Here is a 16,323-nt window from a genome sequence, read left to right as displayed (position 1 = left end):
GAGATGAGAGAGGAAATATAGTTGGGAGTGAGGCTCTTGAGTGTTTATAGGTTAGAGCTAATACCTTAAATTTAATTCTAGAGTGTATGGGGAGCCAGTGTACAGACTGGCAGATCGGGGCAGCTAATGTAGATCGGTGGATAAGTCTATCTAAAGCATACATGATAGATTGGACAGGGGGAGGTGGTGTTCGGGAAGGTCATTTAGAAATAGGTTACAGTAGTGAATGTGTGGCAAAATGAGGGAATGAATTAGTATTTAAGTTTCTTGAATAAGGAAAGAGCAAATTCTAGAAATGTTGTGTAGGTGTGTACAGCAGGATGTAGTAAGTGCTTGTATATGTGGAATGAATGTAAGTTCAGAGTCAAATGTGACCCCCCAAGACAGCGGACCTGGGGTGAGGTGTTGAGAATAGAGTCTCCAACTACAAGAGAAATGTCAGGTGTGGGATGTCTAGGAGAGGGGGAATACGAAATAGCTCAGTTTTAGACAGATTGGGTTGGCGTTAGCGTGAGGACATCTAAGAGGAAATTGCAGAGAAACAGTTAGTGATCTGGTTGAGCAAAGAGCGAGAGATATAAGGAAAGTAAAGATAGCTATGGGTATCATCAGGATATAAGTGGTACTAGAACCCAAATAAGGATATATGTGGTACTAGAACCCAAATAGGGATATAAGTAGTACTAGAACCCAAATAAGGATATAAGTGGTACTGGAACCCAAATAAGGATATAAGTGGTACTGGAACCCAAAAAGGATATAAGTGGTACTGGAACCCAAATGAGGATATAAATGGTACTGGAACCCAAATAAGGATGTAAGTGGTGTTACGGTTACCCTTAGTCTCGCTGAGAGATGGACCGCTTAGTAGCCTGGATTCCTATTGCTGAAGAGGGGAGAAACTGCTTTCCATAGTATTCTATATGAGTCTCGCAAATGTAGAATAATCCCCCTTAGCTGTAGTACAGCTAGGATACCCTTCTGCCCACAAAAACGAGTCAACGCTGCGATTGAGGGACAACCAAGAACTGAGGACTGGGATGCCCAGCCTGCTTTTTATTTAGGTTACATGCACACAGGGCACTCCCAGGGGGGGAAGCATAAAATCCCCCATCACACATTTAGACAAAGCCCTTGGACAGGCCACCGCAGATAACAAGTACACACAAGAAAACAATTGAGTCCTTCTTATCACCTAGCAGTGAATGCTTATCACAAACTTAATTACAGTACACAATATGCTAGGAAACCTGCCTCAGAAAATAGTTTTCTCAAAACTGAACAGAGTTAACCCTTTATGAAATGATACTTGTTACAGTTTTCTTGGAGCCCTTCTTAGGCGCTGGCTTGGCTGGTTCAGGCATTGCTGCTGGGAAATAAGTTTCTTCACAACAAAATAACTAATGCTTCTGTAACAGTGCTCCCTTTCTGTGGAACACTCTGGCAGACACGGTCTGACCCCTTTTCGGGGCAGACTAAGGCTGTCCAGACCGCTGGTTATGCGGGGCTGAGGTCGGTTTGTCTGGACAACCCGTCGGCGTTGCCATTCTGTTTCCCAGGTCTGTAAGTAATGGTGAAATTGAAGGGTTGCAACGATAAACTCCAACGTAATAGCCTGCCATTATCTCCAGAGACCCGGTTCAGCCACACCAACGGGTTATGGTCGGTGACCAGAGTGAACTCCTGCCCATATAAATAGGGAGTCAATTTCTTTAATGCCCACACCAAAGCCAAACACTCCTTTTCGACCGCTGCATAGCTGACTTCGCGGGGCAGGAGCTTCCGGCTGATGTAGGCAACTGGATGCTCCCCTCCATCTTCACCTACTTGGCTGAGGACGGCTCCCAGCCCGAACATGGAAGCATCTGTGTGGACGATAAAACGTTTGTTAAGGGCTGGAGCCGCCAAGACAGGAGCGTTAATTAGAGCATTTTTGAGAGCCTGGAAAGCCGTTTCACAGTGGGGAGACCACAGGACCTGTCGAGGTAAGTTCTTCTTGGTCAAGTCAGTCAGGGGTTTGGCAAGTGTGCTGTAGTCTGGTACGAACCGTCTATAGTACCCTGCCGTGCCCAGGAAGGCTAGGACCTGAGTCTTAGTGATGGGGGTGGGCCAATTGGCGACAGCTTCTATCTTGGCCGGCTCTGGTCGCTGCTTTCCACACCACACCCGGTGACCCAGGTACTGTACCTCGGCCATCCCAAAGTGGCATTTTTCTGGCTTCAGAGTCAGGCCAGCAGCCCGGATCTGATCCAGAACCATTCCTATGTGAGCTAAGTGGTCCTCCCATGACTCACTGTGGATCGCTATGTCGTCCAGGTAGGCGCAAGCAAAACTCTGGAAGCCATCCAGGAGCCTATCCACCAAGCGCTGGAATGTAGCTGGGGCATTCTTCATCCCAAACGGCATTACCCTAAACTGATATAAGCCGAATGGGGTGACGAATGCCGACTTGGGGATAGCCTCCGGGGCCAGGGGAATCTGCCAGTAACCTTTGCAGAGGTCAATAGTGGTCAGGTAATTTCCCCTGGCTATACGATCGAGTAGCTCGTCTACCCTGGGCATAGGGTAAGCGTCCGTCACGGTCTTTTCATTGAGCCTCCGATAGTCTACGCAGAACCGGGTGGTCCCATCTTTCTTGGGCACCAAGACAACTGGGGAGGCCCAGGGACTATCGGAGGGCTCAATTACCCCGAGTTGGAGCATCTCATCGATCTCCTTCTTCATTCCTATCCTAACTGCTTCGGGGATTCTGTACGGAGCCTGGCGCAAGGGAGCTTGTCCCGGAGTATCTACCTGGTGGGTGGTTAAAGTAGTGTACCCTGGCTTCGGGGAGAAGGTGAGGTGTTTGGACTGTAGGAGTTGGTTGAGCTGCTCCCTTTCAGTGGGGCTAAGTCGGTCTCCTATCTGAACCTGAGCCACTATACCTGTGGGGAGACTCTTTTCTAATAGGTCTGGAATGGGTAGACTGTCGGGGCCTTCCTGAGGGGAACAACATACGGCCGTCACGTTCTCTGGTCGCTCAAAATATTCCTTGAGCATGTTTACATGGAATGTCTTTCTAAGATTGTTGTCGTGGCAGCTAGCTATCACATAAGTGGTGTCTCCCCTTTTCTCTACGATCTGGTAGGGGCCCTGCCAGGACGCCTGCAATTTGTCTGTCTTCACCGGCTTAAGTACTAACACCTTTTGTCCTATGGTAAAGATTCTCTTTCGGGCCCCCCGATCGTACCATACTTTCTGTCTTCTCTGGGCCGACTGGAGATTAGCCCGCACGGATTTGGCTAATTGCTCCATTCGGTCCCTGAGTTCCAGCACGTATGGCACAATGGGGACACCGTCAGTCTCCATCTCTCCCTCCCAGTGCTCCCGGATCAGGTTTAGGGGTCCCCGTACCTTTCTTCCGTAGAGCAACTCGAAGGGAGAGAACCCTGTCGTTTCCTGGGGCACCTCCCGATAAGCAAAAAGGAGGTGCGGCAGGAAGCGTTCCCAGTCTCGGTATTCCTGAGTGAACGTCTTGAGCATTTGCTTGAGGGTCCCATTGAACCTCTCACACAGCCCGTTCGTCTGGGGGTGGTATGGGGAGCTCAGGAGGGACTTAATTTTGCAAACCTGCCAGAGTTGTTGGGTCAATTCAGCCGTAAATTGGGTGCCTCGGTCGGATAGGATTTCTTTTGGAAATCCTACCCGGGAGAACACCTGTACTAGTGCATTCGCTACCGTATCCGCTTGTATGTTGGATAGGGCGACAGCCTCTGGGTACCTGGTAGCGTAGTCCACTACGGTAAGAATGTAGCGCTTACCGGAGGGACTAGGGGTAGCCAGTGGTCCCACTAGGTCAATAGCAACCCGGCTGAAGGGTTCCTCTACAATGGGCATATTTACTAGATGGGCTTTAGGGTGATCGCCTCGCCTTCCTACTCGTTGACACACATCGCAGGTGTTACAGTAAGTTCTAACGTCGGCGTGTACCCCTGGCCAAAAGAACGTGTGAGTAATGCGGTGTAGGGTACGGGTTACAGCTAGGTGGCCTGCTAAGGGGATGTCATGGCCTATCTTGAGGATTTCTTGACGGTATTTGTGGGGCACTACCAGCTGTCGCCTACGCTGTCCCCTTTTCTCTGTCCAGCGGTATAGTTTCCCTTTTTCTCATAAGAATGTTTCATTATCTGCCCCGCCCCCTCCGGTCTCTGCTCGTTCCCGGTACTTTTGTAAGGTCGGGTCAGTCTTAGACTCTGTCTCGAAAGCATCTGGGGTGTCCCAGGGTATGGGGCCTAACATGTCAGGCAATGTCGGGGTAGGTCTTACCTGTGTCTCCCGCACTGGTGAGAGTTCTCGCTCCGTCCGGGCTTGGGCCCGTGTAGTCACTGGGTCCGCCTCGTTGTTGCATACTGGAGCATAGGCAGAAGTCATGGGGCCCAAATCATTGCCCAGTAGTACTTCGGCAGGTAAATTATCCATTATGCCCACTTTCACAGCCCCCTTTCCCGCTCCCCAATCAAGATGCACTTTAGCTGTTGGAATTTTGTACACATCCCCCCCCGCCACTCTAACGGCCACAGTCTGTCCAGATCGCTTGTGCTCCGGCACCAAATGACTCTGTACCAGCGTGATAGTAGCCCCTGTGTCTCTCAATCCCTCGGTAGATCGCCCCTCGAGCCATACCTTCTGCCGATGGTGCTGGCGGTTATCTGAGGCAGCATATACAGGGTCCGCCTCGTGAAGCGGCCCCAAATATTCCTCCATAGGGGCCTCTTGGTTAACACAGAGGGTCCGGGCCGGACGATATGCCCCAGAGGGGTAATTGTAATTCCTGGGTGTCTGGTGCGTATTAAGGGGGCAGCTAGCCATGAAATGCCCTGGTTGCTTGCATCGGTGGCAAGTCGGTCTGGGACGCTCAGAGCTGTTATTGGGTGGTCCTGAGTGTCGGGCGGGCCCTGCGGGCACCGGGGCTCGGAATTCAGCACGAGGGGGTGCACGGTAAACCTCTCTGGGTTCGTGAAGACGGGAGTCATAATGTTCATCGGCCAATTTGGCTGCTTCTTCTAAGGTAGAAGGTCGCCTGTCTCGCAGCCATTCCTTCCCTTGCTGTTCCATGCCATTATAAAAATGTTCTAAGAGAAACAATTGTAAAATTTCCTCACCAGTCACCGCTTTACTTCCGCTCATCCAGTGATTTGCCGCTCTCCGCATTCGGTGCGCCCATTCCATATGGGTATCGTTAGGCTTCTTTTTCGTGCCCCGAAACTGTCGGCGATACGCGTCCGGAGTTACTGCGTACCGTCGCAACAGTGTCTCCTTAACTAGCTCATACTGTGTCACTTCCTCAGCACCCAGAGTACGAAAGGCTTCCAGGGCTCGCCCGGATAGTTTCCCAGACAATATCGTGGGCCACTCCCTGTTGGGAATCTGGTGCAGGGCACATTGCCTTTCGAAGTCCGCCAAATATTCATCAATCCCTGTCTCGCTCTCTAGGAAGGGTCGAAATGCCGCATAGGGTATCTTGGGCCTCCCAGCATTTTCGACAGGGATGATTACCTGCGGGGCTTCAGCATTGCGGTGTGCGTTCGCTAGGTTGAGTTCGTGGGCTCGAGTCTCTCGTATATCCTTGTCCGCTTCCGCCATCAACTGCTGTACCAATTCCATGGAGGGGTTCGGCCCGTACAGTGAGAGCCTCTCCCGAACAATCCTGGTTTTTTCGTCACTAATCGTGGTCGGTGTTTCCGCCATTGTGAAGCTCTGATCCAGTTCGGTCAATTCTGCGATCAGCTCTCTCCTCGGCCGGTTGCTGGCGTACCCCCCTCTGCTTTCAAGTAAATCCTTTAGGGTTGTACGCTTCAATTTTTCGTAAGCGCTCTCCATCCGTTCTGTACCTCTCCTAGGAAATCCAGGAAAAATCCCACCGCTGCCGCCAAATGTTACGGTTACCCTTAGTCTCGCTGAGAGATGGACCGCTTAGTAGCCTGGATTCCTATTGCTGAAGAGGGGAGAAACTGCTTTCCATAGTATTCTATATGAGTCTCGCAAATGTAGAATAATCCCCCTTAGCTGTAGTACAGCTAGGATACCCTTCTGCCCACAAAAACGAGTCAACGCTGCGATTGAGGGACAACCAAGAACTGAGGACTGGGATGCCCAGCCTGCTTTTTATTTAGGTTACATGCACACAGGGCACTCCCAGGGGGGGAAGCATAAAATCCCCCATCACACATTTAGACAAAGCCCTTGGACAGGCCACCGCAGATAACAAGTACACACAAGAAAACAATTGAGTCCTTCTTATCACCTAGCAGTGAATGCTTATCACAAACTTAATTACAGTACACAATATGCTAGGAAACCTGCCTCAGAAAATAGTTTTCTCAAAACTGAACAGAGTTAACCCTTTATGAAATGATACTTGTTACAGTTTTCTTGGAGCCCTTCTTAGGCGCTGGCTTGGCTGGTTCAGGCATTGCTGCTGGGAAATAAGTTTCTTCACAACAAAATAACTAATGCTTCTGTAACAAGTGGTACTAGAACCCAAATAAGGATATAAGTGGTACTGGATCCCAAATGAGGATATAAGTGGTACTGGAACCCAAATAAGGATATAAGTGGTACTGGAACCCAAATAAGGATATAAGTGGTACTGGAACCCAAATAAGGATATAAATGGTACTGGAACCCAAATAAGGATACAATTGGTACTGGAACCCAAATAAGGATATAAATGTTACTAGAACCCAAATGAGGATATAAATGGTACTGGAACCCAAATAAGGATACAAGTGGTACTGGAACCCAAATAAGGATATAAATGGTACTGGAACCCAAATAAGGATACAAGTGGTACTGGAACCCAAATAAGGATATAAATGGTACTGGAACTCAAATGAGGATATAAATGGTACTGGAACCGAAATAAGGATACAAGTGGTACTGGAACCCAAATAAGGATATAAATGTTACTGGAACCCAAATGAGGATATAAATGGTACTGGAACCCAAATAAGGATATAAATGGTGCTGGAACTCAAATGAGGATATAAATGGTACTGGAACCGAAATAAGGATACAAGTGGCACTGGAACCCAAATAAGGATATAAATGTTACTGGAACCCAAATGAGGATATAAATGGTACTGGAACCCAAATAAGGATACAAGTGGTACTGGAACCCAAATAAGGATAAACGTTTTCCAAGGGAGGATGTATAGATATAAAATAAAAGGGGCCCACGAGTGTTTTGATGCAGCTCTTTCATATGGATGATAGAATATGTTTTAGTATAATATCCCTTTAATACCAAGCTCTGATCCATGTTATGTATCATTATATATTGTTTGTGGCATTAGCTGGTTCTTGTGAGATTTTGCATGAGACAAGACTAAAACTAATTATTTGTTTAATCTCAAAGAGAGTATTTCAAAATGCATTACATTGTATACAATTTTAAAAATGTTTTAAATGTACTTCTATTATCAAATTTACTTAATTTTCATGGTTTTCTTTGTTGAAGAGATATTCAGATAGGTAACGTGCACATTTCTGGTGCAGTACATGACAGGAAACACTGCTGCCATCTACTGTTCTTGCAAATGTATAACACAGTTATTAAACTGCTGCCATATATTGCCCCAATCATGTTCACGCTTCTACAACTTCCTGACTGCTTTTCAACAAAGTATACCAAGAGCACAAAGTAGATTTGATAATGGAAATACATTGGAAAGTTTTTTTATTACATTTTACACAATATAATTTTTTGGGCATGTTCTTAAACTTAAAGGGACAGTCTACTCCAAAAATTTTTTAAAAAGATAGATAATCCCTTTATTACCAATTCCCCAGTTTTGAATAACCAACAATGTTATATTAATACACTTTATACCTCTGTGATTACCTTGTGTCTAAGCCTCTGCAGACTGTCCCCTTACGTAAGCTCTTTTGACAGACACGCATTTTAGCCAATTAGTGCTGACTCTTAAATAACTCTACGGGAGTGAGCACAATGTTATCTGTATGACACATATGAACTAGCAGTGTCTGGAAAAATTGTCAAAATGCACTGAGATAAGAGGCAGTTCAATGGCTTAGAAATTAGCATATGATCCTACCTAGCTTTAGCTTTCCACAAAGAATACCAAGAGAACAAAGCTAATTTGATGATACAAGTAAATTGGAAAGTTGTTAACAATTGCATACCCTACCTGAATCATGAAAGTTTAATTTTGACTAGACTGTCCCTTTAAACATAAAAACTGAGTACATGATCACTTTCAGGCAATATATAATATTCACTCTACTGATAGCTTAATTAAACCAGTTTGTTCTTCTTCACGCAGATGTTTTTAACAATCCCTCACTGAATGTAAATTAGCTTGTTTATGTATTAAATTGTCTACTTATTAAGCTATTATGCAAATTACTTAACAATAATTTTATTTTAGTTTTCTAAGGGAGCGTAATAAAAATATACTGCTAATTTGGAAGTTGTTTTTTTTGTATTCTTTATTTTTTTATGTGGTTTAAATCCCTTTTTAGCTAATCTTAATTACTATTAAAATGGGGAGAGAGTAAGCGCTAAAAAGCTTAAAAGGCTAGTAAAAGGTACATTTTAATACATATAAAAATTTACAAATGGCAATCAGACGCATGGATCCATGTCTGACTTAACAAAAAAAAAAATATATATATATATATAATAAACAAATCTAAAAATATCTAAAAATATCCAATGGAGTATAGCATGTGACGCTGACTTAGTGAGCCAGTGATGAGGAGTTAGGACATGTACATTCAATAATATAAACAACCTAAGTGAGTGATTGAGTGCACACAATAGCTTTCAACAAAGAAAAATAGCATTCACAAAAAATAGTGTTCACAAAAATTGGCGTACATAAAAAATGTTCAAATGTTCAACCGGTTATATGTAAGTGAATCCAGTAGTGTTTCCTCCAAAGTGACGTGTAGAAATATAACGTGAAGTCAATAATAGTAGAATGTAAACGTTGAGTGGGTCAAATTATTGTGGTTCAGCTGCAGTATGCCAACGCGTTTCGGCCTAGACTAGGCCTTTCTCAAGACTATAGGCCTAGTCTAGGCCGAAACGCGTTGGCATACTGCAGCTGAACCACAATAATTTGACCCACTCAACGTTTACATTCTACTATTATTGACTTCACGTTATATTTCTACACGTCACTTTGGAGGAAACACTACTGGATTCACTTACATATAACCGGTTGAACATTTGAACATTTTTTATGTACGCCAATTTTTGTGAACACTATTTTTTGCGAATGCTATTTTTCTTTGTTGAAAGCTATTGTGTGCACTCAATCACTCACTTAGGTTGTTTATATTATTGAATGTACATGTCCTAACTCCTCATCACTGGCTCACTAAGTCAGCGTCACATGCTATACTCCATTGGATATTTTTAGATTTGTTTATTATATATATTTTTTTTTTTGTTAAGTCAGACATGGATCCATGCGTCTGATTGCCATTTGTAAATTTTTATATGTATTAAAATGTACCTTTTACTAGCCTTTTAAGCTTTTTAGCGCTTACTCTCTCCCCATTTTAACTTTTGTATTGTTAGCCTACTAGGAGGCTATATAGTTAGTAAGCTTAAGGCCCTGGGTGTAGCGCTCGATCCACTTCTCCTGTTCTTATTAATTACTATTAAAACAGTCAGCCTGTACAAAGAAACAGTACATTAAAGGGCCATAATACCCAAATGTTTAAACACTTGAAAGTGATGCAGCATAGCTGTAAAAAGCTGACTAGAAAATATCTCCTGAACAACTCTATGTAAAAAAGAAAGATATTTTACCTCAAAAGTTCCTCAGTAGCCACCTCCCATTGTAAAGGATTTCTAAGCAGCATTTTAGTGTGTCTGTCCCGGGACAGCTGAAAGGATGAGCCTCGTGAACTCTCATATTATTTCACCAATCAGGTAAAGGAAGCTTACTATGAAATCTCATGAGAGTTAAGTCAAATCTCATGAGATCACAGTAAGAGTTCATGACCTCAGCACTGCTGATGCTGATTGGCTGCTGTTCATTTCTTCATTATTATTTTTTTTTACCTGCAGCTGGGAGCAGCTGAGTATAACTTTTTACACAGAACTTACTCGGCTGAGCTGAGGAGATTGTGAGGTAAAATATCTTCCTTTTTTACATAGAGATGCTCAGGTGATATTTTCCTGTCAGCTTTTTACAGTTATACTGCATCAGTTTCAAGTAATTTAGCATATGAGTATTATGTCCCTTTAATGTCTGTAGTCCTCAAAAGGAAAAAAGGGAAAATGAAAAATATTTTTTCACATTGTAGCACTTTAAATAATAACATTGTAATTATAAAACATTGATGAATTATTTTTATAAAAAGATTGCCAGGTATGCTAATAATTAAGCAGTACATTGAACTATAATTGGCATATTGCGCGTATTTACACTTTTTATAAACAGAGCTTCTTTTAATATTTAAAGGAATACTACACCCAAATGTTTTCTTTAATGATTCAGATAGAGCAGGCAATTTTAAGCAACTTTCTAATTTACTCCTATTATCCATTTTTCTTCATTCTCTTGCTATCTTTATTTAAAAAGTAAAAATGTAAAGCTTATGAGCCGGCCCATTTTTGGTTCAGAACCTGAGTTATGCTTGCTTATTGGTTTGCAAAATGTAGCCACCAATAAGCAAGCGCTATCCAGGGTGCTGAACCTAAAAAGATTCTTCTAATCTTTAATTCCTCCTTTTTAAATAAAGATGACAAGAGAATGAAGAACAATTGAGAATAGGAGTAAATTAGAAAGTTGCTTAAAATTGCTGCTCTATCTAAAAACATTAAAGAAAAAAAAATGTTTTTAGTTTCACTTTAAAGGGACACTGAACACAAATTTTTTTTTCTTTCAAGATTCAGATAGAGCATGAAATTTTAATCAACTTTCTAATTTACTCCTATTATCAAATTTTCTTCATTCTCTTGGTATCTTTATTTGAAATGCAAGAATGTTAGTTTAGATGCCGGCCCATTTTTGGTGAACAACCTGGGTTGTCCTTGCTGATTGGTGGATAAATTCATCCAACAATAAAAAAGTGCTGTCCAGAGTTCTGAAACCAAAAAAAAAGCTTAGATGCCTTCTTTTCAAATAAAGAGAGCAAGAGAACGAAGAACAATTGATAATAAAAGTAAATTAGAAAGTTGATTAAAATTGCATGCTCTATCTGAATTGCGAAAGACAAAATTTGGGTTCAGTGTCCCTTTAAGATGCTTCCATTGTACAGGCATTTGTAAAGGGTAAACTTTGTAACAATGTTCTTCATATGTTGCTCAAGCCATGTCCCTTATCCTATTCCCATTAAAAGAAGCCACATATCAGCAAAGCAAACCAAGAGAAAGAGGTACATTTGATAATAAAATTAAATTAGAATGTTTGTTTTAATTGAATGCTCTATCTAAATTATAAAAGTTGAATTTAATAACCCATGTTCCATTAAAAGCTTCTACACTTTTCTGCCATTATAGCGTACTATAGTCTGCAAACATATCCTAGCCAAGGGGTCATTGCAAGAACGAGTACTAAGGCGAGGGGACCAATGAGCCAGGAAGCCACCTGGTGGGAAACTTGCTGGGTCAGAGGTCTGTTTGCTAGTGTGGGTCAATCATAGGTAGGTGTAAGGTAGGTGTAAGATAGCTGAAGCTGTTATTGACAAATGATGGACTAGTAGTTATTGCACTGGTAGGATAAGAAGTTAAAGAGACACTCAATCAAAATTAAACTTTGATTATTCAGATAGAGCATTACATTTTAAACAACTTTCCAATTTACTTCCATTAACTAAATGTGCACATTCTTTTTATATTTAAACTTTTTGAGTCACCAGCTCCTACTGAGCATGTGCAAGAATAAGTGTGTATGCATTTGTGAATGGCTGATAGCTGTCACATGGTACGTGTATGCATTTGTGAATGGCTGATGGCTGTCACATGGTACAGGGGGAGTGGTAAAAGACATAACTTTTAAAATTGTCAGAAAAAAAAATCTACTACTCATTTGAAGTTCAGACTAAGTGCTATTGCATTGTCTTGTTATCTTGCATTTGTTGATTATGCAAATCTACTGTGTTGACTGGTCCTTTAAGAATGTGGGGTGGTGGTAGCAGGCATTCCAGACATGGTGGATGCTGCAGATGAAGCATGGATGTGTAACCAATATGGCAGGTATTTGGAGCAGAGAGGGTGCTGTCCTATAAAGGAGATGTGGACCATGACTATCTAAATTGCAGATTAAACCCTGTGTCTTAGTGAGGCAACACATATGAGGGGAAGGGCCTAAGGCCAAACTCCAATCCCTCAGTTAATTTTAGATATTATCACTATCATCATTTATTTGTATAGTGCCACAAAATTATGTACCACAGCATACAGAGATATGGGTATATAATGATTACAAATTGTAATAAGATACAAATACATAACATACTAAACAAGTCTAGAACAGGAGGAGGAGGGCCCTGCCCTGAAGATCTTACAGTGCACAGGTTGAGGGTGCAGAGACGTAAGGTTTGGGGTAGCTTTTTACATACATTGTAGTTGCAGCAGTTGGTGAAGGTAGTTCAAGATTTATTATGGTATTAGGTAGGATAAAAATAGAGGTGAGATGGTAAGCCTTTAGAAACAGCTGGGTTTTCAAAGAGCGTATAAAGCTTTACAATGTTTGCGACAGCCTGTATGAGCGGGGTAGAGCGTTCCAGAGGACAGGAGCAGCACATGAAAAGTCTTTGAGGCAAGAAAGAGATAATAGGAGTGGAGAGACATGGTTAGCCACCAATCAGCAAGCGCAACATTGCATTGCATTCCTGCTTTTGAAATAAAGATAGCAAGAAACAAAGACAAATTGATAATAGGAGTAAATTAGAAAGTTGCTTAAAATTCTGAAACATTGAAGAAAAAAATCGGGTATAGTATTCTTTTAACTTTAAACCGTCAGCTCCCTTATGTACCTGAGGGCAGGGGCTACAGTGAGAAGTGATCTTTTGCAAAAAACAAATAAGTTGTTTGCTGTCTTTCACATAGTCTGTTTCTTTTTTATGTTTACTTTGATTTAGCATATTTGTTTTTACTATAGGAGCATTGTTTAATGTCTTTTCCTGATAATTGGTTCAAAACAAAGCAGTAAGGGTTATAATCCTGCACAGGATAACATTAAACAGACAAAATATACATACTTCCCGCTACAGTGTGCCACGATGCTCCATTCACACTTCCTTCTTCTTTGTTAAAGTCATCAGAGTGGCAGGGTCTGCGGCTGGAATCTGTCATGTGCCTATGAGTAGAGGCATAGGAATATGCCAACCAGCGGAAGACATGGTCATCAGGAGTGCCAGTATATTCTTGAGTTTTCCACAGAGAACGCACCATATCATAGGGGTACGACACAACCAATTCTCCCCCTTGCAGGTTTCCTCCCAAAACAAAAGGAATTTTCTCCATCCATGTAATGAGAGATCTGGTCTCTATGGAAACCTAAGATGTCAAAAAGGTAATACTTAAAAATGATGTAAACTTCAGACTTAAAACAAATCCAAACCAACATATTTTCAATATATCCACAATTCATTTATTCAAATGATATACCCTCTATATGAATACAGCTCAAACTATTGCAGACTAGCGCATTTTACCTGCCTCTAACTGTCACATAGTGTTGGAACCAGGATTGAATTTTATATCAGCAATTGTATCCGTGCAATTTCCCAAATAAAAAGTAGCACCTTTTGAGATAAAGCTGGATACCCAGGGATGCCTCAAAAAATGTGCTCACTGGATCCAAAAATATATCACCCCCTTCACCCCAAAAGCCTTTCTGTCCACCACAATCTAAATGCAACCGTAGTCTCAAATATTAAGGTTTAGTAGACTGAAATGCCTCATGAGCGCACAATGATAATAACCATTTCATGAACACATATGAGAGTAATCTCTCTTCAACTAAACACTGTTAGACAGAATATGCTTTCCCTATTTCCCCCTCCCCCATCCAATTATATCTGGATCCAATGGTACCACTTGGTCTAATTACACTGTATTCAGCTCTTGGGGGGGGGCTAGGGTGGTATGCACACAATTTATTATTGTAGAACCCCCAAACATAAGAGTTTCCAGCTCCCTCCCATAAAATTGCAAGTTAACTCCATTACATGTCCAGGGGTCTACAAGGAGCAAGGAGGGAGATAAAGGAGGGAGCACAGAGATTTAAAAAACATTTAAAAACTTTTGCATCCCTTGATGTTATGATTTAAATCCTCCCCAATATTTTAAACTCACCAATATAAAGACAAAAGAAAGAACATTCTGGATGGAGGTTGAACTCAATGGACTTTTGTCTTTTCTTAACCTCATCTACAATTTGTTTTGTTACATGTATTTAAAGGGACATTGTACTGTAAGTTTTTTTATCACCTTTAATATGTCCCACACCCCAATGATCCATTTTAGCAGCTGGAGTAAATTAAATTATTTACAAATATTTCCTTTACCTTTACGTTGTCATTTGCCTGTTGTAATTTCCACCTATAATGAATATTATTAACACTAGAGTATTCTCTATATAAACGCTAGAGTCAGTATCAGCTCAGCGGGGGTTGTAGAGGTAGGTACTAAATGTTTACTTTCAATCGCTCTTTAAGTATTGGCTTTTGTGTGTAGATAAAGAAAGGTAAATTCAGGATAGAGACGCTACTTTATTTTCCCAGCCTCTGCACTGACACTTAACCATATTCTGTTACTCTTTTCCAATCCTCATTTGCCCACTCACCGCACACTTTTTCTAAATGTTTGCTTAGATCACTACTCACTGTAAGTTTACACTGCCCACTGTGTCCATTATCTCTCCTTTAGATTGTAAGCTTGAGAGCCTCTCTACCTGTTGGCAACTTTGTATTTAAAGTGAACTACTACTGATTGTGCGCAAGGCAGGGCATTCCTCTCCTTTTGTATATCTCAATTATTGCTGCTACAACTGTATTGTACCCCTATTGTACTTGTTTGTTTATGTATGTAATGCATCCCTGTAATGTTTTATTATTACTTGTATAGCGCTGCATAATCTGCTGGCGTTTTATAAATACATGATAATAATGATACGGTAAAGAGGTCTGCTCTTCCTGGAAGCTCAGCCAATGTAAATGGGTTGTGGTATCATTCGGCAAGAACAGCTATTTCGTATACAAAAATAAACCCAATTGAGCCATTTCCCTTACATTTAATACTCTGCAGCTGGTCAATGGAAAAAAACATTAAAGGGCAAGTAAAGTCCAAATTAAACTTTTATGATTCAGACAAAGCATGCAATTTTAAACAACTTTCCAATTTACTTATATTATCTAATTTGCTTTGCTCTCTTGGTATATTTTCTAGTAAAGTACACTTAGGTACAGGATATGGAGTGCCCTACTGTGAGCTAGCTGCTGATTGGTGGCTGCACATATATGAGGAAACCAATTTAACAGTATAGGGTCCTTTTTACAAAAACAATTTAAATATATAAATGGCACAGAGCTTTATGTCTCATATCTTAGTCTTAATTATGTCTACAGGCTGCACACCAGGGACTAATTAACTAGTTAAAGACTACTGATAATGAATAAGCTTTATCTGTGTGCACTGGTGGATGCATGGGATTTGTTCCACTGTGGGAAATAAAGTAAAAATGCTATAATATTTCTCTCATTATTTTATTTTCATGAAAGATGTTTTTAATTATTTTCATCATTTTAATCCTGTTACTGTATTACTCTATGTAATCTCTATTAATAGACACCTTGGAATCAATTATATGAGTGCACCACCGATCTCTAACGTAACTCTCCCACGTATTATTTATACTTTATGTCGAACTTTACTGCATAATTATTTCTAAGCTGTTAAACTTTATGACAACAGTACACAATTAAAATGTGTTAAAGGGATACTGTGCTGTGTTGTGCATATATTGTTTTTGCCTCAACAAGTGATATTAAACAGTATGAGTTTGTATGAGTTTATGTGTAATTAATACAATGTGCAATATATTTTAATTATTTATTTTGCCTCCTTTTCCAGTAATTTATCTCTGAAAATTGTTGGTTTTATCAATCTCTCTTATTTTCTATAAACTAATGAGAACTGCTATGTTTAAACTTAAGTTGCTTCTTATCTCTCTCCTGCTGAAGACAGTTAGGGACAGCTGTAAATAGAGAATAAAAGAGACTGTCCAAACAAGGTTGTGTGGAACATAGAATTATCTAAAATTGTTTCCACGTAACCTTGTTTGCACAGAGATAAAT

General features: G+C 41.2%; 1 protein-coding gene across 1 annotated transcript in view; it reads right to left on the bottom strand.

The window, feature by feature from the left end:
* The window catches only part of CPXM2 (carboxypeptidase X, M14 family member 2), a 181,493-nt gene that overhangs the window by 80,988 nt on the left and 84,182 nt on the right, over positions 1-16,323 (bottom strand). The window contains exon 12 of the mRNA XM_053692603.1: positions 13,225-13,522. Coding sequence (XP_053548578.1) covers positions 13,225-13,522 — 298 coding nt within the window. The remainder of the gene's footprint in view (positions 1-13,224; positions 13,523-16,323) is intronic.

Source organism: Bombina bombina, chromosome 9, assembly GCF_027579735.1.
Source record: "Bombina bombina isolate aBomBom1 chromosome 9, aBomBom1.pri, whole genome shotgun sequence".
In the NCBI taxonomy this organism is placed as follows: Eukaryota; Metazoa; Chordata; class Amphibia; order Anura; family Bombinatoridae; genus Bombina; species Bombina bombina.
Note: the sequence above shows the minus strand (reverse complement) of the source record. Positions and strands in the feature narration are given on the sequence as shown.